The sequence below is a fragment of the Kryptolebias marmoratus genome, linkage group LG16 (assembly GCF_001649575.2).
Source record: "Kryptolebias marmoratus isolate JLee-2015 linkage group LG16, ASM164957v2, whole genome shotgun sequence".
Lineage (NCBI taxonomy): Eukaryota > Metazoa > Chordata > Actinopteri > Cyprinodontiformes > Rivulidae > Kryptolebias > Kryptolebias marmoratus.
The window spans coordinates 9,490,872-9,518,813 of record NC_051445.1 but is presented as its reverse complement, the minus strand read 5'-3'; the positions used below and the strand labels follow the sequence as shown (position 1 = coordinate 9,518,813).

At 37.6% G+C, this 27,942-nt stretch overlaps 1 protein-coding gene and 1 pseudogene across 2 annotated transcripts; both read left to right on the top strand.

The window, feature by feature from the left end:
• The first annotated feature begins 2 nt into the window (after positions 1-2).
• On the top strand, positions 3-15,854 carry LOC119617794 (annotated as a pseudogene).
• On the top strand, positions 11,810-27,882 carry cops7a (COP9 constitutive photomorphogenic homolog subunit 7A). 2 transcript variants are annotated; one of them, XM_017415458.3, is made up of 9 exons: positions 11,810-11,920; positions 13,442-13,543; positions 17,274-17,396; positions 20,127-20,202; positions 22,519-22,607; positions 23,396-23,598; positions 23,680-23,785; positions 25,747-25,916; positions 27,304-27,882. In XM_017415458.3, the coding sequence occupies exons 3-9, from the start codon at positions 17,274-17,276 to the stop codon at positions 27,341-27,343; spliced, it is 807 nt and encodes a 268-aa protein (XP_017270947.1). In that variant the 5' UTR covers positions 11,810-11,920; positions 13,442-13,543; the 3' UTR covers positions 27,344-27,882. The 2 variants fall into 2 exon arrangements, with proteins under 2 accessions (XP_017270947.1, XP_017270948.1); XM_017415459.3 differs by lacking the exon at positions 13,442-13,543 and having other exon boundaries at positions 11,839-11,920.
• The last annotated feature ends 60 nt before the right edge of the window (positions 27,883-27,942 follow it).

Below are 27,942 nucleotides of genomic sequence, written 5' to 3'. Positions count from 1 at the left end.
ACATGGAGAAATACACCAAACCGAGCCAACAAAGTGAAGAAATAGCCTTCCATTTTCAGGGAACAGACAGCCGAAATTATGTGGTCAGAGGCACAGCACGGTTAAACTCCACAGCTCCTCACTGGGCACAATTGTTTAACACTGCAGTGGTGCTGCAGGCACAGGAGAGTGTGCCTCGATAAATCAACCAGCAGCAACAAATTTGATTTCGAGGAGAAATATTGCTGCTCGGGAGTGGAGAGACTGAGGCCTTTAGAGAGCAGGCGAGGCGCAGTGTGAGAGAAGGAGTGTTAACAAGGACACAACAGACGTGGAGGAGACAGACAACTGCACCAGTCTGCAGGAGATCAGGGAGGAGTCGACACCAGAAGGGAGCAGACTCATCCTTAAACACAGCAGTGATACTTTGTGTATGTGTGTGGCAAAAGACAGACATTTTTACATGTTTAAAGAGACAGAAATGGACTTTAATTAGTTACTGAACATGATTGTGTTGTGCATTTTCTAAGACTTTTTATCAAAGGAAATATTATACAAGAAATATTTTTAATCATCAGTCCATCTGTTTATTTGCTTAAGATTAGGACAAACCAGCCACTGGGGAGCACAAGCTGGTGTATCTGTGGTCCCAAGCCCAGTAAACGGTGAGGGTTGAGTCAGGAAGGGCGTCTGACATAAAACACTTTGTCCCAAACAAACATGCGAGTTCATCCAAGCGACGCCATACCGGATCGGTTGGGGCTCGAGTTAACAACGACCGCCTCCGGTGCTGTTGACAAAAACGGTGTTAATGTTAGTCGAAGACCACAAGGAGGGAAACATGCCGGGAGACAGAGGGAGACGAGAAAAGGCAAGAGTGTAGGACTGAGGGTAGCAACTCAACCAAAGAGGAGAAATATGGATGCAGTTAGAGAGGACATGGAGGCAGTTAGAGTGAGGACACAGAGGACACAGAGGACAGAGTTAGATGGAGGAGGACGACTCACTGTGATGACATCTGAAAAGGGAACAGCCGAAACAAAAAGATTTACTTAGATTAGGACAACTACTTAATTAATAAACATTATTCAATCTACGTAAATGACACATTAAATTAAAACAAATATATATTAGGGTATTTTTTTCTGTCAAAAATCTAAACATAGGATGAAGTCATGTTGAAAATTTTTGTTTCGTATTTCTTCCAACTTTATGAAGTATGCATTAATTAGCATAAATTCTCAATTGACAAATTTTAGAAAAATGTAAATATTTTCATAGATACTTTAAAAAATACACCAAAACAAAAAGCTGAAAAATTTGCCAGTACTTTTGTTAAAAGTACCCACAATACTGACAATATTGTCTTTTTAATGCATTTAATGGACATTCATATCTAAAAAAATAAAAACTCTTATTATCAACAAACTAATTATGATTTAAGAGGACAAGTGAAACTACTTTGCTAATGGCTAATGCTACATTACTGTATGTGACACCAAAAATATAAAGATTATTCAATACATAATTAAACTAGCATTCCTTGAAGGAATCACCTTCAAGGGGTTTAAAACAAAGACGTCACAGAATCTGTCAGTGTTCAGAGTATGTGTTGGGTGTGACCCTCAGCTACTACCACAGCTCATTTTAGCCCAATATCTGTACAACTGACAGAATCGTAGCCATTTTTGTGTTCGATTAGGTTCATTAGCTGCCATCTTGAATCAGGTTGACTCTAATTATCATCTAATGATTACTTTCTGGGAGTTTTATTAAAATGAGATATTTTGCTAACAGACAGGCAAAGACACACAGGCAGGTAAACATGATCTCCCACTTTTCATGACAGGATAATCAGAATAAAAATGTTGAACTGTTTGCTCTTTGAAGGCTGGTTGTAAAGTTGTGCGATGAACTGGCGACCTGTTCAGGGTTTAACCCGCCCCTCACCTGTTGACAGGTGGGATAAGAACAGAGCAAAGCAGGATTTAGCTTTTACCAGCAAAACATCCGACCTTTTTAAATGTTCCAACATGTTTTGAATTCATCTACACAATGAACAGAATTCTCCTTGAACACTCCGGCCCTGATAATGATTTTTGATTTCTGCCTCCTTTTACCAACCCACTGAAACAGAAGTGAAGCAAGCAAACTTAATTTTACTTCAATGAGTGTTATAAATATTGAAATAATTGTTTGGACATCGGAGTAATTTTCTTTTTATGGCACTTGAGCAGGCTGGAGCATAACTGGTCAATGAAAGACCTGATTAAATATGTATATTTTTCTACTTGGAGGCGAATCCCGAAATCTCTAACATATGGACATCGCCACATGTTGAGTTTCATGATGTTTGATGTTTTGCCAGTTTCTTCCTGCAGATGCCTTCAGTCATTAGTTTGTTTTTCTGTCTTTATTTTTAGTAAATGTAAAGCCTACTTTTCTGATCAGCTCAGCTGACTGACTCGGCCGTTTGAAAATATTCCATTTTTGCTTTTAAAAGCCTTTGAGTTGCTTTTGTGGTCTTTTTTTAGCCACCATCCATCTGTGCAGTGAAGCGCTGACCTATCGGTTCTGCTGTGTTTGGCTGAATCTGAGCTGACGGCACAACTCGACACGCTCGCAGGAATCATTCTGCTTCTGTCAGCAGTCACATCATCAAGGTCGATGCCCTGTTTTTTAATTTTACAGAAAATGAGCCATATTCACAGCAGTCTCTCTTTTTTTGCCCTTGCTCCTCTTCATTATGTTTCATGAAATTCAGCTCAGTGGTTTGGTGTAATTCTGCAATATGATTCCTAAGAAGATACGTACAACTCAACACATGGTGGACTAAACACCATTCCAGCACACTGTGCTCAGGATTTGCTCTGCTTCAGATAAAGTAGTCATCCTCTTTAAGTCTCCTTTTCACTTGTAATTCTGGTGAAAGTGACTCATGATTACATCCATCCAGAGAATTTTGTTTCAGTGTTTTGGAGGCTCTCTTGCAAAGATTGATCAGGTCTTGAACATTGTTTTGTCTCTTGAGGTAAAACGTGTTCGTATATATAACAGCATCTCCTGATTGTAAACTGGCGTTATTTGTCTGAGAGTGTTCTTGCTTGACAAGACTAGATGTTATGAGGAAGTTTTGTTCTTACTGAGGGATGATTTTTTTCATGATCAGCCGTCAGTCTTTCAATTCTTTTGGTGTTGCTGGCTTTTCTGTTACTTCAAGCTTTTATTATCTTTCTGAAAGGGCTGTTAATTAGACCGTTTTTAAAAAAATCCTGTGTGACTTTTAAATGCTAAAGTTTTTACAACAAATCCACAGTCCTTCTGTGCAACAAGGTCAGTGAAAATGCAGAGAGTATTTAAAATACATCTGTAATGGATTGTGTCTTAAACTTCATCCATCCATTCATTCATCCACTTTCTTTTGCCTATCTGTGATCTGTTCGCAAAAGCAACAGGTCCAAGAGTAAAACCCACACCTCCCTCTCCTCTGCGACACCCTCCAGCTCCTCCTGGGGGATCTCAAGGCGTTCCCAGGCCAGAGAGGTAACATAATCCTTCTTCAGCAAGTTCTGGGTCTGCTCTCATTGGGATGTGACCAGAAAACTTTCAGATGGCAGTATCCTAATCAGATGCTGCTGACTCCTTTCCATGCGCAGGACGAGCAGCTGTACTCTGAACTCTAAGCTCCTCACCTTATCTGTAAGGCTGAGCCCAGGAAGCTGTTTTCAGCCGCTTGTATTCGGGATCTTGTTCTTTTTTTGGTCTCCATCATTACTGGTGACGAGGCCCAGATCTGCCGCTCCATCCTGACATCCCTCCTGAACAAAACAAATATTTGAGCTCCACTGCTTGAAGGCAGATTTCTAGAATTAAAATTAAGAGATCACAGTCTAATCTTAATTTGTTCATTTTTGTGTGTATAGTCAGTATAGTAAGGATAACACAGTAAAAGCTTTATGTGCATAAAATTATGGGCAATAAGTGTATACCGACTAATTTATACTAATAATCAGATAATTTGAAAATCTTTTTTAAAATTTCTGAATAGGCAGCAGAGGAACAATTATTAGAAAAACCACAGAAAGCACCCTGAACTACAGTGTCACTTAACGGTGAATACTTTTATTAAACCTTTCAGTATCTGACCTTTCTTCATTAAAAGAGAATCTCTCTCAGCATTCACATTCTCTGTTCCCTGAACTGCATGATTAAGCTTAAATATTTTGCTGCAAAAAATAGCTGATTTCGACCTTCAATGAGTTAATACTAATTACATACAATGTCCATGAGGTAAAATGCATCAGTTTGTGTGGATATATCAGTAGTGCTTTCATCTTTTCTGTTTGGAAAAGCTCTGGGAATTTGCACACGATGAAACACATCTGTTAAAATTTTTATTTGAGTAATTAATCTTTATTAACTATAAACTACTGATGTGTTGACATTAAAATTTGTGAATTGCTTTAAAATATTTCAGGGTAAAAAGATGAAATATTAACCTTTTCTTTCTTTAAATTAGGTTAATATTATTAAATTGCATGTTTAGATGATTAAGTCAGTGAGTCAAAGTATAAATTTTCCCAAGCGAATCTGTCTGATGAATGTCACATGGATCAAAAACATTGCAAAAACCTATTTATTTGGCAGTTCTTACATAAATATTTGATTTCACATCATCTGCCTGTTTCTGGAGTAAAGGATCCCATCTGTATGTGTTCGTATTGCTGTAATTCAACAGTCTGGAACACCAATAATGAGAATATCTATTTGAGTTAACTTTTACTACTTGATATCATGTGGGAATAGTTAATGCTGCGAAGCTAAATTCTGGTCAAACAGTTCTGCTCAGCACTCAGAGTCAGAGGATTAATTGACAGCTACCATGCTGTGGACTGTTTTGTGTTTAATCAGGCTCCCAGGGACTCAAGCGGGGTACTGAGTGTTTGAGGAGTCAGACGATTCTCCTGATACTTATTGGCTTTTTGGCCTCCGTCTGTGCCAGCATTGTACTCTCTGTGCTCTAAGTATAAACACAACATTTTGCATTTCCCACCCTGCAGCATGAGCTGTACTTTCAGTACTCTGCGAAGGATTTAGCCTGTAACAATAAGGTTGTGTGTAAATAAATGCCTTCAATATTTTTTATTATTATTTATCAGTATATTCATAAGTGCTGCACATAAAACACGATATAAATCAGTTTTTATTGTGCACATCTTTTGCCTATAAAACCAATTCATTTTGCTGCACTGTGTACAGTTTTTTCTAAAAATGGGTTGAAAACAAGTAGATTTATTCTGTCTTTTAATTCCTCATTTAACCTCACACTGACTCCATGATGAGGAGATCTGTGGGGGCTATGCCATCTGCTGCAAGACTCCTTGTTGTTTTCAGGTCGTTATCACGCTACATTGTGAATTTAGCACTGATTAGACGTCTCACTGGTTGGTAAAAACTCAAACATCTAACATGTCCAACCTTTGCAGCAGTATATCTCACTGCCTGCCTCTCTGTCTCCAAGTCTCACACAATTCAACACAGATTATTCTTTTTGTATTTCAGCTCAATGCGCTTTTGGACACCTATAATTGGCAATAGAAAAGATAAAGCACTTTCTCTCTAGTCCAGTGAGGGTCATGTAGTAGAAAAAGCACAAAAGTTCATAATTGTGAAATATTTTTCCTGCAGGGGCTGCAGCCTCTTGCAGCCCAGCCTGATAATGGGATGTGAGGACACTCTCTCATTTAAAGCAAACACCATTGTGGGTTGTATGTACTTGATCTATTATAACCACCAGGCACACATTCGCTATGAACACTTGTTTCAATTGCCCATGCAGAAGCTATTGAGTACAAATTTTCATATCTGCAAATGATGTCTTATAAAGAAGAAGGGAATAAAGGACTTAATGGCAGCTGGATCTGCCACATATTGTAGAAGCCATTAGAGAAAAAAAAAAACTGTTGGAATGTTATTATATATTAAAAGCCTAGCATTTCTTGAAGGAATGCATATTGCCCGCCACCTTTCATGCCAGAGTTTTAAACTGAGATTATCTTTTGATGGAAAGGGGCAGAGTTGAAATCAAATTGGTTAAACCTCATAAATGACGTTTTGCATAATCTCATACACCATGCAAAACTTTGCATGACCTGTTAGTGTTCGAGATTTATGTTGAAAACGACTCTCAGCTACTACCACACCGAATCTTGGCTCAGTGTCTGTAAAATTGTCTGAATTACAGCCATTTTTCAGTTTTTAGGGTCCATTAGTTATGGTGGCCATTTCTAAATGCCTAACCTCAGTGGTTCATGAGATATTTTGCAAACAGACAAACACACAGACAGACATGGGCAGTTACATTGCTAGCATGTTGCAGCATTCATCATTTTTTTTCTAAAAAAAAAAAAAATTCTCTGTCTTTTTTTTGACATGGTCTTAGACACATTTACCATCACACCTGTGGTTTGATCTGACTCTGTGGTTTAAATGGTTGCCAAAAAGATGTCATTGGCTTTTATTAACGTCAGTTCTTTTCTTTTTCTTTTTTTAAATTCTTCTTTAATTCTGATGAATTTACTAACCACAGTGAAGCCTGTACAGTAAACCAAGGTAAAACACTGAACATCAGGTCAAATGAAATCAAAATCGAAAGTAGTTTTAATTTTCTGTTACTCAAAATCTGAATAATGATGTATTTTTGTGGTTTTTCTGACAGTGAGTGACCTTCTCTAAATGAGTGAGATCAGTTCTCTGGAAACATTTATCAGGTTTACTTTTAAAAGACTAGTTTGTAGCAGCAATCATCATTTTTTAACAGCATGACTCTGCTGTTCGTGCTTCACTTAACTTTAAATGTGTTTTCTTATTTTTTATATAACCACTCCACTGTGAAGACCAGAGTCTTTGACTTTACCTGACCCTACATATAGATACTAATATCCCTGCTGTGGAGCGTTCTGCAATTCTACATCCAGAGGTTGACCTTTGACAGAGTTGTTCAAAGACAGATGACTCTAAAACATATAATATGTGTATTTCCTGTTTTTTTTATTTGCAGTTCACAGTACATTTTTCAAAAGCAGTAAACCAATACAGTGATGTTTCCTGAAAGCTGAATGTATGTCAGTAATCAGTGTTTTTATTGACTGCAAATAAAAGCGATAATGTTTTTGCCTATCACTGTGTGTGTGTGTTTTTTTGTCTGTAGCAATAACAAAATATTTTACAAACCACACAGATGGGTTTCATGAAAGTTTTAGAAACTAATTATTCCATCCACAACTGATTAACTTTTGGAGTTACCCAGAAAAAAGATGGTAATTACAGCTAATTGACCTTAGCCAACACAAAAGTAGCTCAATCAATTTGACAGATATGAAGCTAAATTTTAGTGTAGTAGTGGCTGGGAGTCATCCTCAACACATACTCAAAGCTCTACAGATTTCACAACATGATGTATTTGCTTAAACCCTGAGGAGACCCTAACCCTAGCCCTGGGCCAAAAAGCCCTAACCCCTCAAACCCTGAAGAGACCCTAACCCTAGCCCTGGGCCAAAAAGCCCTAACCCCTCAATCCCTGAGGAGACCCTAACCCTAGCCCTGGGCCAAAACGCCCTATCCCCTCAAACCCTGAGGAGACCCTAACCCTAGCCCAGGGCAAAATTGCCCCAACCCCTCATATCCTGAGGAGATCCTAACCCTAGCCCTGGGCCAAAAAGACCTAACCCCTCAAACCCTGAGGATACCCTAACCCTAGCCCTGGGCCAAAAGCCCTAACCCCTCAGACCCTGAGGAGACCCTAACCCTAGCCCAGGGCCAAAATGCCCTAACCCCTCATATCCTGAGGAGACCCTAACCCTAGCCCTGGGCCAAAAAGACCCTAACCCCTTAAATGCTTGACGTTAACTGTCTGTATGTTATCAAAGTATTTCATGAAACCCTCAGAAAATAATCATTGGCTGTACATCTGTACCTCATTAACTTTTGAACTCAATGCATTTTAAGATGGTCTTAACAGCTAATACACCTTATCCAATACAAAAATTGGTATAATATACATATATATTTATATAATTTTACAGATATTAACTCAAAATCTGGTGTGGTATTAGAAGTGATTCTTTCCCAACAAATAGTGCTAACATAACTAACACAAGTCATGTACAAGGTTTGACCAAAATGACTGTAATTTTGTCATTTCTCATCATAAAATGATCTTAGTTTAAAACTCTGGTAAGCAAGGCAGTCGGTGACATGCATCCCTTCAAGGAATGCCAGGCCTTTTCAGCAGTTATAACTAGACTGGCTGATAGCCCAAAGACAGTCATGAGGGGACGAGCAGTCACCATTTTACAGACATAATGTGCACAAGTTCATGAGTGTGTGTGTGGTGCAAGAAGTGAAATTAGAATAAACTAAGTCAGTGAAATGTCCTCTGAGGTCATGAATCCTCTGGTGTGTTTGAACACAACTCATCAACAACTGACAACAGTGCTGAGCAGCACAGGTGTTGCTTATTCTCCTTAATTGGGCCGTTACAGCATGGACTTGGACTAGGGTCAGGGTTGAAGTCTTGAAGTTTTTGATTTTTTATTCTTCTGCAATGGTTTAATTGTTAGGTTTAACTTAATTACAGCACAGGAATTCTTCATTCATATTTAATTTATTAATTTTAGCTGACAGTTGTCATTTATCTCAAAGTTACATACAAAAAAAATCAAGTAGAAGAACAAAACACACAAGAAGGATGTGTAGTGTAGTCGTCCATTGGGTGTTAAAAATTGTTTTTGTCAAGATATATCAGTGACAACCTGAGCTTTCTGATTGTTTAAAGACTGCTTATGTGTAACTCAACTCATCACTTTCACAGTTTGTTAGAAACATTCTTCTTGTGTGTGTTTAAATAAACTAATGAGTAAATCCACTTAATGTAAGATAAACAAAATTTCATGGCATACAGCTACAAGAAGACAGCTATGCAGTGTCAATACAAATTAAACACATTTCCTACTAATAAAAATTGAACTAATTGACATAAAGACAACAATACAAACAATAAAAAGTTTTTAAAGATCCCCTTTACACTTTTAAATCAAATGTGCTTTAAACATCCTGAAAATGTCTTTGTAGACATATTTTTTTCCACTATTCCAACTCATTTTTTCTCCTCGTAACCAAACCTTGACTTGTCCTCACTGTCATCGAGCAGCACCTGCGCTCTCTTTTCAGCTTTGCATTCAAATATCTACCTGCCCACTTCCCAAATACTGTGGTAAAAAGAAAACATTTGTTATTTAATAATTCCTGACAGGTCAAAATGCAGAACAATGTGTGACAAATTGAGCATGTCTTTAATTCAATCACTGCAATGTGAAGTATGGTTTATCTGAAATTTTTAACTGATAAAGGTTGTACAATTCTGTGTAACTAAAAAGTGATCTTGATCAATAGTTCTGGCTTCCTGAAGGTCTGTCAAAATATTCTTTGGACTTCAGCTGTGTTTTCTCTCATTTTCAGTCCAGTTCTTGTACATGAAACATTTGCTAAATGCTTCATTTTTTATGTGACCAAATCAGTTTGTCCAATAATGTCACTAAAACAAGACTTCAAAAGAAAAAAACAAAAAACAAACAGACTGTAACACAATCCACCGTCTAGGTGACAAAAACACAATAAAAAATGAAACTTTGAATTATGAGAATTTTGTTTTATGTATCTCGTTGCTATAGGGTTGTAATGATATGCTCCATGAGACCAAACAGCGTGGGAGGTTATTTTTAATTTTAAGAAGATGCAAAGAAAGGCTTTGTTGCCACGCCACAACACCACACATTATGTTCTGTTCATAGGTTTAAAATAATATCTGTGGTATTTAAAGTGCTACAGATGTGGGGTTGGCAACTGTAACTATAGCAACAGAGGATTCATCCTGGTACAATAAAAAAAATAATAAAAATGTGTTTGGTTCTGTGTTTTGGTGTTAAAGGGTTCAAACGGAACGTGTGCCTGTGTGCTTGTGTCTTATTTCTGGGATGCTGCAGAAAAGGAAGCAGGGAGGATTGGAGGATTTGATTTCCACTTCTGGATTGGCCTGTCTGATGATGAGAGTGAAGGAGAAATCGATGAACAATACAACACTGCCACACGAATAATACCTCATGCATAAAGTCATTCATGCATTTGTTTTTTTATTCGCTAAAATTGCTTCTCTGCTGAGATTTCCAACTTTGATATTGAACAAACTCCACAGAAAGATCCAAAGGAAAAGAAAACAAACAAAAGAAAAACATTTTTAAATTCATAAAATTCAGAAGTCGATGCTGATCTATGTGTCAGACCCTTCAGATTTGGTTTCATGATCAATAAATCAAAGCGGAGGATGAGTTTGTTTTTTCCACTTTTGTCCAAGATATTCACAGTTGTTAATTTAGTTTGTCTTATCTGTCAAACAGCTCTGTGTCTGAGCCTCAGACAGTGTAATCAGTGGAGCTCAGAGCCAGACAACCACCGCTCCAGAGGGACACCTGAAGACGATTTATGCCACCTTAGACAGTCACTCAAAGAGATCGTTTAACATTCCTCGTGATCGTGTACCTATAAACAAAACCACAAGATGGATGCCATTTAACTGAAATTCTAAAACATGCAAACTGCACAGGACTGTGAGAGAAAAAGATATAGCAGCAATGTTTTCAGAAGAAATTTAAAGGGGACAATTACATTTTTTTTCCTGTTTGCCTTTGGGGCAGATTTGGCAGGGTTTTGCAGTTTATCTGAGCTATGTGTTGCTTTTGAGCCCATTTTATTTTATTGTGTTTTTCCTTTTAAAATGAGTTTTGTTATTTTTCTGGAATGTTCTGCTATTTCATATATCAATAAATCTGCTTCTGCAGGGTTTTTTTTGCAGTTAGTTGCATGCAGATAACTTGTACCGCATGAAACTAATAACACTAAGTTCAAATTAAAGTAGCAGTTGTGTTACTTGAATTGGCTTTGATTGAAGAAAGAACATTTATCTAATGTTATTCCCTAAGTGTGGATATGAGTTGTGAGATTTCATTAAAAAGTGATTCTGCCTTTTTGTGTAATTCATTTGGGGAATTTTCAGTTCAGCTCAGTCCAAGTACTTTATTGTCAATTCCAGTCAAATTTAATATGCAGTGGAACAAATCTGTGTGACTGAATGTGCAAAAAGGACAGGAGAAACGACAGTAACTTCAAACACGGGGCTAAAATCATGGATGAAATACCTGCGTGACATGCAGTCATAAAATACTAATTGGTCATGAAATTTATATGACTGCTTAAAATTTTCAGAAATAATAATTGCAGACTTGTCTCAAAGTTCTTCTTAAGTGCTCCTATTACAAAACAAGGCATGGAAGAATTTTAATTTAAACTAAAAACTAAGAGAAAAGTTCATAATTAAACAGGAACTTTGAAAATGACATACAACTAAATTAGACTTAAACACATAAACTCTTTCAATTATTATGTTTTTATTCCTAAATTGACAAGATTTTGATGTATGTCTTACATACATCAACAGATGATAATTCTTGGGACCTGATTTGTAGTTAAATTTGAGGTAGTAGCAAACCTGAACACTAAAAAATAACTTCACATTGTTACCCTCTGAATCTTTTAGTGACTGCATGTAGAATCCTGCAGTTACGGAAGTTATAGATCTAAATTAGGAAGATTGTTCATGCAGTATCTACTGATCTGCACAGATTCAAGGGGTTTATACCAGGTCGCCACTAGATGTCGCTGTTTTCTCTAATCTCTTGACTCAGAGGATGATTGACAGTCATCATCTTCCCGCCCACTTTAGTTCACGGACCAATCAGAAAGCACGTTGATTTGTTGTTGTGCGTGCTTTGACAGCGGAACCGAACAACCAAGAGAGAGGCTAACTGCTACAAAACAACACAACAAGGTACACTTTAAGCGTACAGATTCGCGTTTTTCAACTTTTGCTTAAAAATGTGCGTTCGTGTTTTAATCTCGGGGCTGTTGGTGCAGCGTAGCCGTATGGTTGAGTTGTTAGAAAGATTTAAAATTGAGTGGGGCCTAAAGTCGGCGGTTAAGTGGAAGCTATTAGCAACCGAGCTAGCATGACACATTCAGCTTGGAGACCAACGAACGTAAATATTAACACGAACTGTTTAAAATGCTCAAAAATCCGAAACAGTATGTAGGTGTTTCTAGGTTCAGCAGTGTTCCTCGTCTGCATTACTGTGTGTCTGACAGAGAAAATAGCTAGCTTTTATATTAATATGCCGGTGATTTAGCCTTGCTGCTAACCAAAGTACACGGAGTTTATGTGAGCCTGTCCAGGAGTATTACCGAGTATTAACTCGCTCAGAAAAGTAGTTTAAAAACTGCTTTAAAAAGCGATTTTATATACTCAAATCTAGATCAAAGAGTATTTTTAATAGCACGTTTTAAAAACAATCTTAGTTGACCAAATTGCTGTACAAAATTTATAATAAACTATAAAATCGGTAAATAAGAAATTGTTAATAAATATGGGTACTATAAAGCAATATAAAACCTAAGTGTATGCTCGGTTCAAAGTTTATTTTAGATTACTTTGTTTTGGTTTTACTTCTGCATGATTGTTACATTAAAATGTAAAAGGAATTGCAAAAGCCTTTTTTAAAAATAAATACTTATTAAACAGGTTTTTTAAAAAAATAAATAATAAATACAGAGTCAATTGCTACCATGTGAAACTGTAAAAGAAATTACATGACTAAAATTTTAAAAAACTTAATGAACAGCATGAAAGAGGGTTGTTTCCTGCATTGCAGAGCTTTTGAAAATCAAACACATTTGTGTAATTGGGCCAAAACAACATTTTGTCAATATAATGTGTAGTTTAAATCAGGTTGACCGATGTGAGTTTTCTATGGCCGATACTTATCTTCAGCACACCAATTTTTTAAAAACTTTTTAGTCAATATATATTTTTCATTTGGTAAAACGCAACAATAATCTGATTAACTTAAATAAACATTCCTAAAAGCCCGTATGAGATTTTATCCACTTTAAAATAATACATAGAGTAGCACTCTTACTTTTAAAAAATAATTTCTAGGCTACAAAAAGCTGGTTGTAGCAGCTGCTTTTGCATCTTCTTTTCCTATTTAGTAATTGATGTACAAACATTAAAAAAGTGACCAATATTGGCCTATTAAAATGGTTTTATCTCTAGTTTGAAACTGTGTATTGAAGAAAAATCCCAGTTATTGAATCAAGTTTGGCAAATACTTCACCTTAAATTGCTTTATTCTGTATCAAAAACAAAAGTTTTAATAATCACAGCACTACAATACAACAGTATCGACTCCTAACATGTATCAAAAGATGCACGGTATATTTCTCTCTGACTGTTATAAGTGCAACACTGTGTTATAAAAGTAAAACCTACTGTATATATATTTATCGTCCACAGCAATCTCTACTTGTTTGAACCAGAGTGTACAGAAGCTGAGCTGCTGGGATTTAAGAGATTTAGAGAGGTGAAAGAGTTGAGAGGAGCAATAGATAGAGGAAGGTAAGTTTTTGTGAAAAATACGTACTCCATCTGCAGCAAGCTGCTCCACTTTAGGAGTTTTTTATTACTTTTCAGAAAAATGTCCTTGTGGGTTAAGATTTTTTTTTCTGCTATTTTACTGGCAATAGGCAAATGCCGATACACTCATGTCCATGGTCAATTTAAAATCTCACAGGGAATTAAATTAATTAAATAAAAGTATATCTTTACATATTTACTTTAAGAAAATGTTAACATAAACAATGAGAAGCAACAAAAATGTAAAATTTCCCTACAGATTTTGTAGACTTGTTGGATGTATTTGGAAAACACTTGTGATTTTATTGTCCTAATGTTTAGATTTATTTATTTATTTGTTGCTCATCTTTTCTTTACATAAATTAAAAGTAACTGACATGCAATTTTTTCAATCTTTTTATTTACATTTCCAGTTGCAAACTGTTGCCAACTCAAGTAATGATTAACTTGTCTCCTCTCTGCTTCAAATGTTCATGATGATGATGATGATGATAATGATGATGAACTAGACACAGTACTGTTTTGCTTCCAGCGAATGACAATTCTGCATTTATGATCATTAGTGTTTTTTGTCGTAAGCTTGTTAGTCTGCAAAATGTGTTTCGATGGGTATTACAAGCTTAAGTAACATTCACCTAAAATTCAAAAAATCTGGATCAACAAGTGTTATTTATAAAACATTAGAAGTTAAACTGAATAAATAAATTCTGTCAAATTTATACCTTAATTGACAAAAACTGTTTTGCTCTGATATTTATAATCTGACTGATGAGCCTCAAATTCTATATTCTGATTAAAAAAATAATGGAAGAAAGAGTACAAGATATTTTTGACCTAAAATGATCTTAATAAATGAGAAAATAACAGAACAATAAAATGAAATTATTGCTCAAACTAATCATTAAAACAGTATATTGCAATAACTATTAGCAGTTTGAGAATCTTACTAATTTCAGTTTTTTGATATTATTTTTTTAATTTAAGCATAATTTGAACCTGAACATTAGCATCTTTCCTCGTCAATTAAGCAGTTCTGCGAAGCTCTTGTTTTATAAATTATTTACATGTAGTTTTACCTTCAAAAAAGGAGTAGAGATAAACAGATTGATTTGATCAAACCTCGGGTTTAAGGCTTGCCTTTGAAAAATACCTGGAATTTCGAGAGACACCGCTTCAGAAGCACACAGTAGGTTAATTTGCTTACTGGCAACACATGCTTGATCATCTGTTCGGCTTGTCTGGGAATATGCTCTTTGGCCCTCTTTGATGGTGATCCAGGGGGACATGTGGAAGATGTGCAAGTGCATCAAACACCATCAGATTTATGATGAGACATTATATCTGTGCTATCAACACTGGTTGGAAATGAATGAAAAACAAAGAAGACAAGTTTTAGCTCCAGTGGGCTTTCAGAGTCTCTGTTGCATTCATTTCAGAAAGTAGCCTCAGGTAATGAAACCAGCCTGATGCAATTGCAATGATTTTATCACTCGCCTGTAATACTTAACTTTTCTCGTGTCCCAGAATTTGTTGAGATTAAAGATCTTAAATTATCCAAATCTATAGAGCACTTTTGTTTGACAGTTAGACACTTTAGAAATGGTAAAATGTCACCTTAACCTCGACTTTTTTATATTTATGTTTAGAAAACCTTGAAAAGAGATGCAGCATCAAAGAATGGCCCTTTCATTTTTTGTTTGTTTGCTGGGGTGTTATTTTTAATTTTTAGACATTTGCTTGAGGCAGTATCATTTTCCTACTAAGGTAATTCATCCTAATTGAGGGATGACACTTATCAGCCTCTCTGGGAAAGTTTACTCCAGGGTGTTGGGCGGGAGGCTCCAACTAATTGTTGAGCCTCAGATTCAGGAAGGGTTCGTCCTGGGTCATGGGAGTTTGACTCTTCAGTCTACATGTGTTTTATTGATCTGGAGAAGGCTCATGGCCATATCCCTGAGACATTCTGTGGGGGGTGCTGTGGGAGTATGGGATGCTGGGGTCACTTTTAAGAGCTATCCTGTCCCTGTATAACCAAAGTAAGAGCTGTGTCCACGTCCTTGGCACAAAGTCAAGCTCGTTTTCAGTGCAGGTTGGACTCCACTGGGGCTGGCCCTTGTCTCCTTTCCTGTTTGTGGTGTTCATGGCAGCCATGGAGAGGTGGATGTCTGGTTTGGGAGCCTCAGGGTCTCGTCTCTGCTTTTTGCAGATGTTGTGGTTCTGTTACTGTCTTCAGACCATGACCTTCAGCGTGCACTGGGACGGTTCGCAGCCAAGTGTGAAGAGACTGGGATGATAGTCAGTCTAAAGCTGTGGTCCTTAACAGGAAAAAGGTGGGAGTCTCTGCCTCAAGTGGAGGAGTTTAAGTATCTGGGAGTCTTGTTCATGAGTGATAGTAGGATGAAGTGACAGATCTGGGCCTCGTTCGCAGTAATGAGGGTGTCGCTTTGGTCTGTCATGGTGAAGAAAGAGTTGAGTCGAAAGGCAAAGCTCTCAGTTTACTGGTCTGCCTACGTTCCAACCCTTACATATGGTCATGAAGTGCAGCTGATGACCGCAAGAACAAGATCCCGGATACAAGCAGCTAAAAAAAAGCTTCCTTTGTAGGGTGGCCAGGCTCAGCTTTAGAGATGGGTGAGGAGCTTAGTCGTCCAGGAGGGAGCTCGGATTAGAGCTGTTACTCCTTCGCATCGAAAGGAGTCAGCTGAGTTGACTCTGGTATCTGATTAGGATGTCTCCCTTTGGAGGTTTTCCCTCATGGACTTGTTGCCCCTGCAACCTGACCACGGACAAGCATTCGAGGATGGCTGGATGGTAATCGATCTGATTTTGCCTTTAGCCCTAGGTGCATTTGGGTCATATTTCTTTGCAGAAAATGAGTTGATGAATATTTATGCTCTGCTTCTCATTTATTAGACTTGTTGCCAAAAGTGGTGCTACCCGGTGCTGCTACACTTCCAGTGTGTGAGTGGCTCTTCTGCTAGTTTTAAGAGCTTTGGTCCAGAATCCTCTGCTGGTGGATGGTAAAGGAATAAGAGACTATTTTTTTATATATGCCTGACAATTTGCCAAGCAATAACTGTTAGTATTTTTGTTAACTAAATACCATGGCTTACATATGTTTCAAGTCTTAATGGTTTTAGGTGATTTCCTTTTTCATGTCCAGAAAATCAATTGGGACCTCGGGGAAGTACACACAGTTAGGTTCCTACTATTTTGGGGCCCCCATACTCAAGCATTTGCCCTAACATTAAACCTGTCAGTCTTCAGTTTCACAGTAATATGCTGGCAAGCTGGTTTTTAATTGTCTATTTAAACCATAAAAGGCTTGAGTGGTTTTTCAACAAGAATTTCACTTATTTTGTACAAGTAAATGTGCTGACTGATGTCTTCTGAAAACAAGCTCTGCTGATGGCCATGTGTGTTCATTTTTTTAGTTTTATTTAGCCTGTCTTTTAAATCACTTTTTTAGTGGGAGGTGTGTTATGGCACATTTGTAGATGGAGCATATAATCTGTCACAGTCTGCTGGGTCGGCCCTCGCAGGGCTGAAAGGACCTTTGCAGACAGGTAGAGATGATGAAATTCACATCATACAGGGAACGGTGCGAGGGCTTAAGTGCTGAGAGACCTTATTTTTTTGTCCTTTGTCACACTTGCGGTGCTACTTGTCTAATCTATCTGTGTGTCTTGTTACCTATGCACCTTGTCTTCAGATGGAGGTAGAGCAGCTTCTGTCTCTGTCAGGCTCAGCGCTGGCCCAGGCTGTCAGCTCTCTGCTGGAGACCCCAGGCCTCTACGTTTTCTCCGATATCCTGGAGCTGCCTAATGTCAGAGAGGTAAACAAACCACATTTATATATCTTGTTAGAAAAAGAGCTAATTATCGTCCTACTTCCACCAAAACATTTTACTCAGACTTTAATTTTACTTGATCAGATTTTTCAAGATCAGACCATAAAAAGTCATCCTGACTTGGGCGCCTGACTCCTCCTGTCTCCACTGCTTACAGACTGAAATGAAAGTAGCATTCCTCAAAGAAATGCATATCTGCTGTCCAACTCCAAAAGTTACTCAGTTGTAGACATACATCCATTGATTACTTCCAGATTCATCCAGTGATTCATGAGCATTTTGCTAACACAATCACTTACCTCCTATGGTACCTTGGTATGAGGGTCACAGTTATTGTTGAGGTCAATCGGTAACTTCCATAAATATCAAAAAATTGCATCATTCTGTCTTTTTCATCCAGTTTGAACTGTAAACTGTGTCCTACAGGCCAAGGTTGATAAACTTCAGAGAAATATTGTTCTATTGGTTTAAGAAAGGAGAATATAAAACAGAAAGTTGTGTTTGCTTCATTTAATTTGACCTAGACTTGATGCAAAACAAAATGCTATACAGAACCGAATAACATCTCCCAATGTGAAAATACAAAATAAATAAAATGCGAAACGCTCACTTCTAGTGTGAGAGAAACAACTCTTGACATCAGGGGTGTTGAATAGATATAGAAGTTTTGATATAACTGCTTGCCATACATGCTGCAGATGACCAGGAAACTTCTCCATACAGCTGATGTGAAACAAACTAGCAGGTCTTTAGGTTTCTGCCTATTATTCTGAACAAACCATTCATGCTTTATTTGTTGTAGAGTGTTTAAACAGTATCTTCCTCTGCTTCTTTTCTGCTGTGGCTGTTAGTAAAAAGCTGTTAAATAAAACATGTGCCCACTTCTGGATGGGAGCGGTGATCAGCTGTGACTAATGTATTCACAGTCTACTTCAACGTACTCGTGCCAAACATCTGCACCGTGACCGTTTGGTACAAATACACGTACCGTTACACCCCTGGTAGTCTCTCACAATACTGTAGTCACAGCTGAACTGTGCATGAAAATGTATTAACACTTCTCCTCTTTAGTAGCTACTTAGGCCTGACATCAAAACAAAACAAACAAAAAAAAAAAATAAACTACTTCACCACTTAATCTAAAACCCATGGAAAATCTGATGAGCATAAGCACAGACTGAGTACCTTTTAGGATGAAAGGTATCTACCTAAACCACACTGAAGTAAATTTATCATATACTGTAAGTAAGACGTACATTTCTCACATTTCTGTTCCCAATTAACATCCATCCGGTCATTTTCTTTACCTGCATTTTCTGTCAATCAACCTCATACATTGAATTTATAACAGCAGCATCACACTCAGGCTGTTAATTATATTACTTCTGTTATAACTTCCACGGGAATCTACAGAAATTTATAACTATTATTTTGAAAATAAAATCATACTTGAACGTTAGATCTATTGCTTGGAAAGTCCTGAGAAAAATGGAGAACATATCCAACCAGTCGTAATATTTGGCAAGGATTTGAAGCACTTTTATGAACTAAACTGTGAAATTGCATTTGTCCTCATTTACTAAATGACCGTAATGTGGTTTCATGCTGATGAAATGGAACACAAGCATCACTTCAGAAAATTGAAGACAATATTGTGAAATTAAATGTCGAAGGGAAGCAGTTATAAAATTTTCAGCTCTGTGTTTATTGGAAACCTGCGGAGAAGGTTAAAATTGTGACAGAGAAAATGAGAAACAAAGATTTTGCTAGGATTCAAAGTAAAAAAACATGCATCAATCAGTCCCTCAGTTTGAGTTGACATTTGTCCACATGTCATCCTTGTTCAAACTTTTGACGACTCTTGTCTTCTAATCTGTTATTAAAAATTGCAGAAGTTCCCCGAAATGAAAGAGCAACAAATGTTTGATGCAACACAAAGCTTTAACCCCTTTTTCTTCTGTGATCAGCTTGAATATGCTTATTTTTTACTCTACTTTATCAAAGGAAGCTCTTTATCTTTCACTTCCTTTTTGTTCTATTTTATCTTTAGATTAGTTGATAAAATTGGCTAATAGTACTATTTTTTTTCTCTCACACAGAGCATTCCTCTGGCAAAAAGAAAGATAAACTTGAATATATCAGGCGTCTTCTTTTCAAACAGTATGTGTGATTAACAGAATGCAACGTTTTTATGTAATTTTCTGGCCTTGCCCGTTCAACTCTTGTCAAATCAGTGTTCTGATTATAGAAGTCAGATAAATTGCAGCTCGGCTCATTTACATTTTAAGTCTTGGCAAACACCTGGCTGGCTAAACTGGAAAAAAAAAAAATAAGTAAGAAAACATTTGCCAAGCATGGTGGGGATCTTGCACACCTCAGGTGTGTTTTTTGACAGGCAAAAAATTTGCAATTAAAATTCTTAATATAGTCTGGTTAGTCTTTGAGAAACAGTATGGGTGACCAGGGGTGAAAAATCTATTCAGATTCAAAAGATCACCAGAGACAGAATTTGATGTGCATATTGAATCATCCTCTCTTTTTTTTCACACTGAAATATTTTTAATATATTCAGTAGTGAGGTTTTATTGGCCTTTCTAACCTTTACTGAGGCAGTAAGACCTCTTGTCAGACCTACTCCGAGTGGATAGATGAAATGTAGTGGTATAGTTTTCATACTAGCGCCTCATTTTCTCTTATTTTCTCTTCAAACCACAGCTGGAGAACGGCCCTCATGCACCAGTGTACCAGCTCCTGAACCTCTTTGCCTATGGAACCTACTGCGACTACAAAGGTATTGCAGTGGCAGCACTATGTAAATAAGTAATAGAGTATCCCTGCAACTCTTTTATTGAGCTGTATTTCTTTGCAGCAAGGCAGGCACCTCAACACAGAGGCTTTAAACAATCTCACATGAGTCATGACAGGCAGTTTATTAACAGAAAAAAAATAAAAATACAGCCGCTCTTTCGCTTTTTTTGGGTCCAGTTTTCTCCGAGTGTTCTTAATTTCCGATGTTGTTTTTCACATCGACACTGGCACAAATAGTTGATAAACTAATCTTTTGTGACTTAATTTGTCCCCTGTGTAAAACATCAGGAAGCTTGAACAAGAAATATAATTTTAATTAAGTTTTATTAAATGCTGAACACTAACCAATAGCCCAGAGAAATGACACAGCTCGGTTTATTGCTCCCCTCCCTTCTGGAGTGTAGTCACTTTTGAGTTTCTGTGTCGTGAAGTCCTCTGATGAGCTGTCAGAGCTGCTGTCTCAGGAGGGTCTGAGTCCTGTCACCAGGGGAGCAGGCCTGCAGAGACGTGGTCACTGCGTACAAACCTGCTCCCCAACTTTCTCCAGATTTCGTTCTCTGACTGCTCAAACAGCTCCAATCCTCACCCGAAATCCACTGTGTAGCATTACATTTCAAAGTGTTAAATTACCTCCAATTATTTTTTTTGCCTGTTAAGCCCTCAGCAAAGTGACACCTACTTACAAAATGACATTTACTGTTGAGGCCAATTTAGTGTCTGGTAGCAAATCATAAGTAGCACCTGTCAGGGTGTCCCGTTTTGCTGGTGGGATTCCAAACCTGCGCCGATTATAAACTTTTACTTTTCCACGAGTGTTTAAAGGCATCACTCCTTAGTTGAAACTTATTTTCTGCAGTTTAGACTCGCCGGGCAAGTAAAGAAAAGCAATTATAGGAAGGCAAAAAAAACAGCCATTAGCTACGGCGTGATGTGTAAATGCACTGCCTGGCAAAGGAAAAGTCACACACTTAATATTTTAGGAGTATGTGACCAGCTTTGACATTAATTAAGACACACAGCCTTGTCTTTGTTTCAGTAAGTTAATGCAATGTCACAAATAGCCCTGTCAAGATTACGGATAATCTCTTAATTGTATTTGAGATAATTGTGATCATTTCTGCATAATTGTCATAATTGTCTACATTTACCAGACGGGGTGAATAATGCGAACAGAAATGATATGATACCACAATGTTTTTTTCAACATTTGATACTAGTGACTGAAGGAGTTTAAGCCCTTTTAATCAGACATCTGTTTGCATTCTTATCTGCTGCATGTTTTTGACATGTACACTTTTTCTTTTGACAACTTAAAACACACAAACACATTTGTATTTTATATTCTTGTATTCAATTTATAATGAACAATACATTTATTTAGGTGAATTACCAAATATAGGTTAATTTATAGTACATACAAAATAATAAAGACAATTAAATTGTTATTTGCTGCTGTTCATAAGGAAAATTAGCATCCAATAAGTTTTATTATGACAGCCACATACCACAACATTTATTTCCTGTCGGGATAAATCACATACAGTGAAGGCAGTGCATCACTGCGTCCTTGTCATTCAGTGATATATTTCTCAGAACTTAGACAACGCTGGTTAAAATATGGACCATAACCTTCCAGGGCTTGATTATGTGTGTTCAATCAAACAAAACAAATAGACAAACATAAAGGGGAGGAAAAAAAAAAAAATATATATAAAGAGCTGCAGAAAGTTTGGTTTGTGGGTGTTCCCTGACTTATAATACTTAGTTCTGTTTTCTCACACAATTCTCGCAGTTTGTTTAAAAATAATGACATGAATGAATCAAAATGGTGGCTTACCTGTTTGTAAATCTGAATATTTTTCTGTGAAAAGAAGAGTCACTTCTTTCTCTCACACCTGCTCGTGTTGCACAGCACCTGTGCATCCTCAGACATGCCGGGCGCGAAAGTTAAGATGCTTCTTACATTGTAAATAACGAGGCAATTACTTATAAATTGCAGGTGCAAAACTTGGTGGTTTTGGGTTGTGCAGTTCATTTAAATAATCTCCTCTCCAAATTACACACTCTAAAAAAGAAATTGCCATAAATACATATGCAGCAGGGACAGGCGCTAAGATCACTGTCGACATTTTTCAGGTGTAAAAACTGGCAGGACGGGCTAATAATTATTCAGTCAAGAGTTTGTTAAAATTCATTTTGCAGTAAGTACAAAGTATTAATAAATGTGAGCCTTTAGCACCCCTCTAGTAATGTTTGATATTTTGTCTTACTTATTGACCTTTATTATGTTTTGTTTCAGAGAGAGCTGCCTCGCTTCCAGAGTTGACCCCAGCACAAAGAAACAAACTCCGTCATCTTTCGATTATTAGCTTGGCTTCCAACCTCAAGGTACATGTTCATTACATTTTTTTTCAATGTTAACATAAAAGTGCAGCTAAACTGTAATCTTGTATTGATTTTTTTCGCCCTTCTCTCTCTTCTCGATGCCTGCAGAACATAAATTTTCTGCAGCCACCACACTGCTGTAGGCTTTACACAGAGCCAGCTCCTATATCACCGATATATTGACAGCTCTGCCTTTAAATACAACTTTACTATTTTATTCTGACTCATAGTCAGTTTCTTTAAAGTTCACATGAGGTTACGAGTGATTGTAAGCTTGGGGCTGTATTTAAATTGACTGAATTAGGAGCAAACCAGCGTATGGGAAAATTATTATTCACTTTATATTTCATACTCTTTCCTTTACATCACAAGGAACTATTTTATTTCTTAACTCATGGCTCTTTTGCACGTTCCAGCCACACTGCACCTTTCCTTATGCCCTTTTCTTTGTCTGCTTCTGTTAAATAATTGATTCATTATCCTCACTAACACTGTCCTTTTTCCCTTTTGCTTTATCTGTCTTCCCATTAACATCACTCTTTTCACTCCTGGTCCCTGTTTTGTGTCACTGCTTTCCCTGTCTGTGCCCTTGAACTCTCTAATTGCCCAGTTATGGATTGTTACCTTTCAGACTTCTTTCACATTTCTATAGCAGTAACATTCAAACCAATGGGCGTTTTTACAGGAACATTTTCAGTCATTTTCCGTCAGATCGTTTAAGGATAATCAAATGTACTGTCTAGACTTGAGAATCTAAGAAATAAAGTTGCTTTATGTTTCCTTTTCCGCAGTGCCTGCCGTACTCGCTGCTCCTTCAGCAGCTGGAGCTAAAGAACGTGCGGGAACTGGAGGACCTGTTGATCGAGGCCGTTTACTGTGACATCATCCAGGGCAAACTGGACCAGAGGAACCAGCAGGTGGAGGTAGACTGCAGCGTAGGCCGTGACCTCGGTCCCAACGAGCTTCCAAACATCATCAACACGCTGCAGGAGTGGTAAGTATCACCTATGTAGACCCCTGTAGAAGCTTTATCTCCGACTCTTAGTCTACCTCCACCTTCATCTCTGGCTCCCAGGTGTACAGGGTGTGAGGCGGTCCTGTGTGGTATCGAGGAGCAGGTCTCCAGGGCAAACCAGTACAGAGAGAACCAGCTAAAGGTCAAAGTTCAAGTGGAAACTGAGGTTCGTTCTTTATCTCATAAGTATGAATTGTAGTTTTTACTTTTTTCCAGTAATATTCTGTACATAAATGTCTCTTCCTCATTTTTTGCTTTTTTTTGCTTTTGGCTGTTTGTGTTATTTTAGTTTAGTTTCCTCTTGACTGCATAGTTCAATTTTCTCTCATCTACAAGCTTTAATATTTTCCCCTGACTACACTTCAAGATCTCTCTTTAATTCACTTTTAGAGAAAGTGATGCGAAACAATGTCCATCTGTAATGAAACTTAACAATTTATAGAAAAAAGTCATATTTTTTTTATTTTTACATGCCTTGTTTTTATTCTGGTGCTAAGTTTTGTAATGATGTTAATGATTTGTAGCCATAATTCAATTCAGTTTTATGTATAGCACCAATTCACAACAAATCTCACCTCATGAAGAAAAAGAAGAAAAAGCAAGTCCAATAGATCCAGTTCAGATCCAGACTCATTCCTAATATAATACATCCACATATAGTACGTTATGAATGAATGAGTACTCTATTGATCCCTGAGGGAAAATAATTTTTAATTCAATTTAATTATTATTATTATTTATTTTGCCAATTAGTCAAAGATATTTATCTAAGAGAGTCAGCAGATTGCATCACTTCATCACAATCCTCCACAGTGTATTTTTCTGTTATTTTCTAATGCCAGCACTGCAGGCAGGCGGCCAGCTGCTGTCAGTCAAACACAAACGCTGACGTACCGCTCTGTTATTAGTATTAGTTCCAGATTTAACCGTAAATTCAGTGGTGGTGTTTGATTGCTACACTTGTCTTGTGTTAGACAAATCCATCAGGGCATCTACTTATGTTCCGTGTAATAAATACGAGCAATCACATCAACCTGAATTGCCTCAATATTGGGTGCTTTTAAAAATCAGTCAGCTTGCTTTAATATAAAAAAAATAATCTGCATATATTTAGTAATGCTGCTTTAGTGACCAACATCAGTACTGTAAAAGCTGATACACAAGTAAGCTGCCAAAAAAGGTCTTTTTGATACATTTTATTCACTAAATTAACAGTCTTTCACCTACGATTTTGCTTGGCTGTGGAGTGCAAGCATAGCCATTTGTGAAGTAAAGTTGGTGATTAGAGCTCAAACTGTGGCTCCAAGCCCTCTGACTCCTCTTAAAGTACAATTATTGTATATCTTTAGCTGTGAAAGTTGGTCTTTCTTTTTCTTTCTGATTTAAAGGACAAAGTTGAGAGCTTCTCCTCCTGAAACAGGCTGGCTGTGTTCCTTGCGGTTGCAGACTTTAGGTCAGGATGAAAAGGGTTAACACTGTTTCTCATTTTGGTTTTACCAAAGGAGTTCATCTTTATAAGGCAGATTATACAGAGTTCATCTTATCCAGTGCTCGCTTTCTTGTCAGTTCATAAAATCCCAAGTGTGCCCTAAAGTCTGCTTTCAAAACTGTGTGCGTTCATCATTCCTCTCTGTTTTCCTTCACCATATCAGCTTAGATATTATAGTGTCATTAACATAACACTGCACCCAGAATTTAATACAGGAGAGAGCTGCAAAATAACATTTTTTGGAGCCTTACTCCATTTGACACAACATAATGATGTGCGTGCGCTGCTGTATTGTTCAGCTGAGGCCAGAAAGTCACAAACTAACGATCGTATTCAGTAATTTTGTGTCGAATACAAACTTTCATTTATGTTTTGTCAGTGCATCAATGCAGAGTCATTTTCAGTGCATTGTTTGCACAGCTCTAAGACACGCTGACTAAATTGGACTGAAACTGTTGTCAGCTTTAATGGGCTGCTGTGAGGGTGGGTTTTGTTCGCCATATTTAGACAGCTGATATGTGCTACAAAAGCATCCACGTGAATCTCAGAACAGACGACTGCTCTTCCTCTGCCGGTGATTCGAACGTTGTGGCTGACCTAAAAAAAACGTCTTCCTCCTCCACTTCTTTTCTCGCCAGGTCTCGAACTTACAGAAAACGTTAAAGGCCAGCGCGGCGTCTCCGTCGTCAGGCCCCGCCCCCGCCGGAGCCGCTTCCAACCAGGACGCAGATCAGCCAGCAGAGCCACGAGACCCCGCCTCCTCTCAGGAACCCCGACAACCGGGCAAAAAAGCTTCAAAGGTGAAAGGGTGAGTTCAGTCACGTCACCTTTCCAGTTTTGTGGTCACGCACAGGTGGCAGCCAATGTTTCATACATACAAATGAAGCACTCTGGGAAAGTTGGCTGTTACATCTTATTTTTTTCATTTTTTTTTCTCCCCTTAAACAGCAGCTAAGAGGCGTCTGAATAGAAATTGCATTTTGTTTTCAAGGTTAAAATTGTCACTAATTGTTACATGTGTGGCCATGTAGAATAAATTACTGAACTGAAGGTTTATTCAGAACTCTCCCCACAGCTGTTCTCTTCAAAATGAAGGTTGTGCTTAGTTTTACTTTTCATTTATCAAGAAAGAAATGTTCATTGCTACAAGTCAAAGAAAAGGAACAAAAAGCTGCAAATGGAAGCTTTTTTTCTTCATTAAACATCTCTTATTGCCATTTTTCATTTTGTTCTGTAAAGCACTTGTGAGTTTTGGAAAGTCCTTTGTAAATATGAATTTCCCTTTCTTACGTTTGCACAATAAAGACTGTTTTCAGACTTTAAATTAAAGCTATTAGTCCAGTGTTTTTGTAGAGAGCAAAAGTTAATACCCAGGAGAAACGCTGTGTTTCTATTTCTTCAATAAACAGTATAAAGTCAGCTGCTGGTTAAAGTGTTTTGTCTGTCTTTGAGAGAGTGTGCCTGCATGAACTTGTTTCATTATGAGATACACATCAGTGTTTTGTAGCGGTACTATAAACCTGCTTAATAGATCTTCGGTTCTGCTTCCATCCGGCCCCATTTCTGATGGCTAATTTCACATCTGTCCTGAAATGTAAAATGTCACTGGCTACATGTTTGCCCTGCGTGCTTGCTTCCTGAAAGAACCGCTTCCCCCTCTGGTGCTGAGCAGAGACGGTTCACGTGTCTGTTTATGTTTTCCTGCTGAACAGAGAGCAGTGATTATTTTCTGGCTGCCTGTCACAGTTTGATGAAGCGTAGAGCCCCATAATTTTCATCATTCAGCGCCGTGCTTCATTCAAATGAAGATCCCTCTCAATGTTTTCACATCCAAATTAATGAAGGCTTAACCTCAATCCTCAAAATAAGTTTTGACACACTTCCCTTATGAAGCTATTTAAAGGACAGGTTTGATAACGCAGCAGTTATAATTAGAAACAGTTTACCAGAATTTCCTTTTATTTACAGAAATAGAAAATCCACTCAAATCAGTTCCAATTTAAGAATATTAAACGTGGAATATTTTAAATGACACCTTTGCATCCAGGTTGCATCAGTAATGTGTATGTGAATGTTTTTTTGTAATTTTTTTTTTCCCCCCGCCTCGGTAAAGCATGCAGAAAGTGAAGACAAATTTAAATAAGTCCTTAAATAAAGCATCCATTCAGTGTTTTTATTGGCTGTGTTCCAAACAGGCTGCGAGGCAGTGGGAAGATCTGGTCCAAGTCCAACTGAGGACAAAAGATTAAGATGTGAGGACAGCAGCACTCATGGACGCTCGCTAATTTACGGACACATTGGCATGTTGACGGACAGACAGATACTTTAAACAACGTGACCACTCTCATGGATACCCTCCTCACATACACTTCTGCAGTACAACCACAAAGCTTCACTGGGACTTCAATCACCAGATCTAACCTTTACGGATTCAGAAATACACACCTGGCTGATGGATAAAACATGTGACTTTCACTCTTGCAGCTGTCAAAAGCCGAGCAGGCAGACTGTCGGTGTAAATACACAGAGCACTTGTAAAACGCGAGGACACAATAGTCTGCAGCAGGAGTCGGTTGCCTTTGACCAGAAACAGAATCGGTGTATTTGAGGAATTTGTTTGTGTGTATCTCTGTTCTTTTGGTTTAGATGAATTCTGCATTGCTTTGATGTTTTCTTTTTTTTTTGTTGTTGTTTTATTCTCTCTCTGCTGAGTTGAGACTTGTATAAAATCAGAATATAAATTGTTGGAAAAATAAAAGGGGGAAAAAAAAAAAGAAGCCGTGTACTTATCTTGACTGCCTTATTAATGTCGCTGCCACTTCTTTTATTAAATG

Coding starts and splice junctions, on each gene's coding strand:
- cops7a (XM_017415458.3), top strand. CDS start 17,274: ATGGAGGTAGAGCAGCTTCTGTCTCTGTCAGGCTCAGCGCTGGCCCAG. Junction 20,203..22,518: donor AACCTACTGCGACTACAAAG/GTATTGCAGTGG, acceptor GTTTTGTTTCAG/AGAGAGCTGCCTCGCTTCCA. Junction 25,917..27,303: donor AAAGCTTCAAAGGTGAAAGG/GTGAGTTCAGTC, acceptor TGTTCCAAACAG/GCTGCGAGGCAGTGGGAAGA.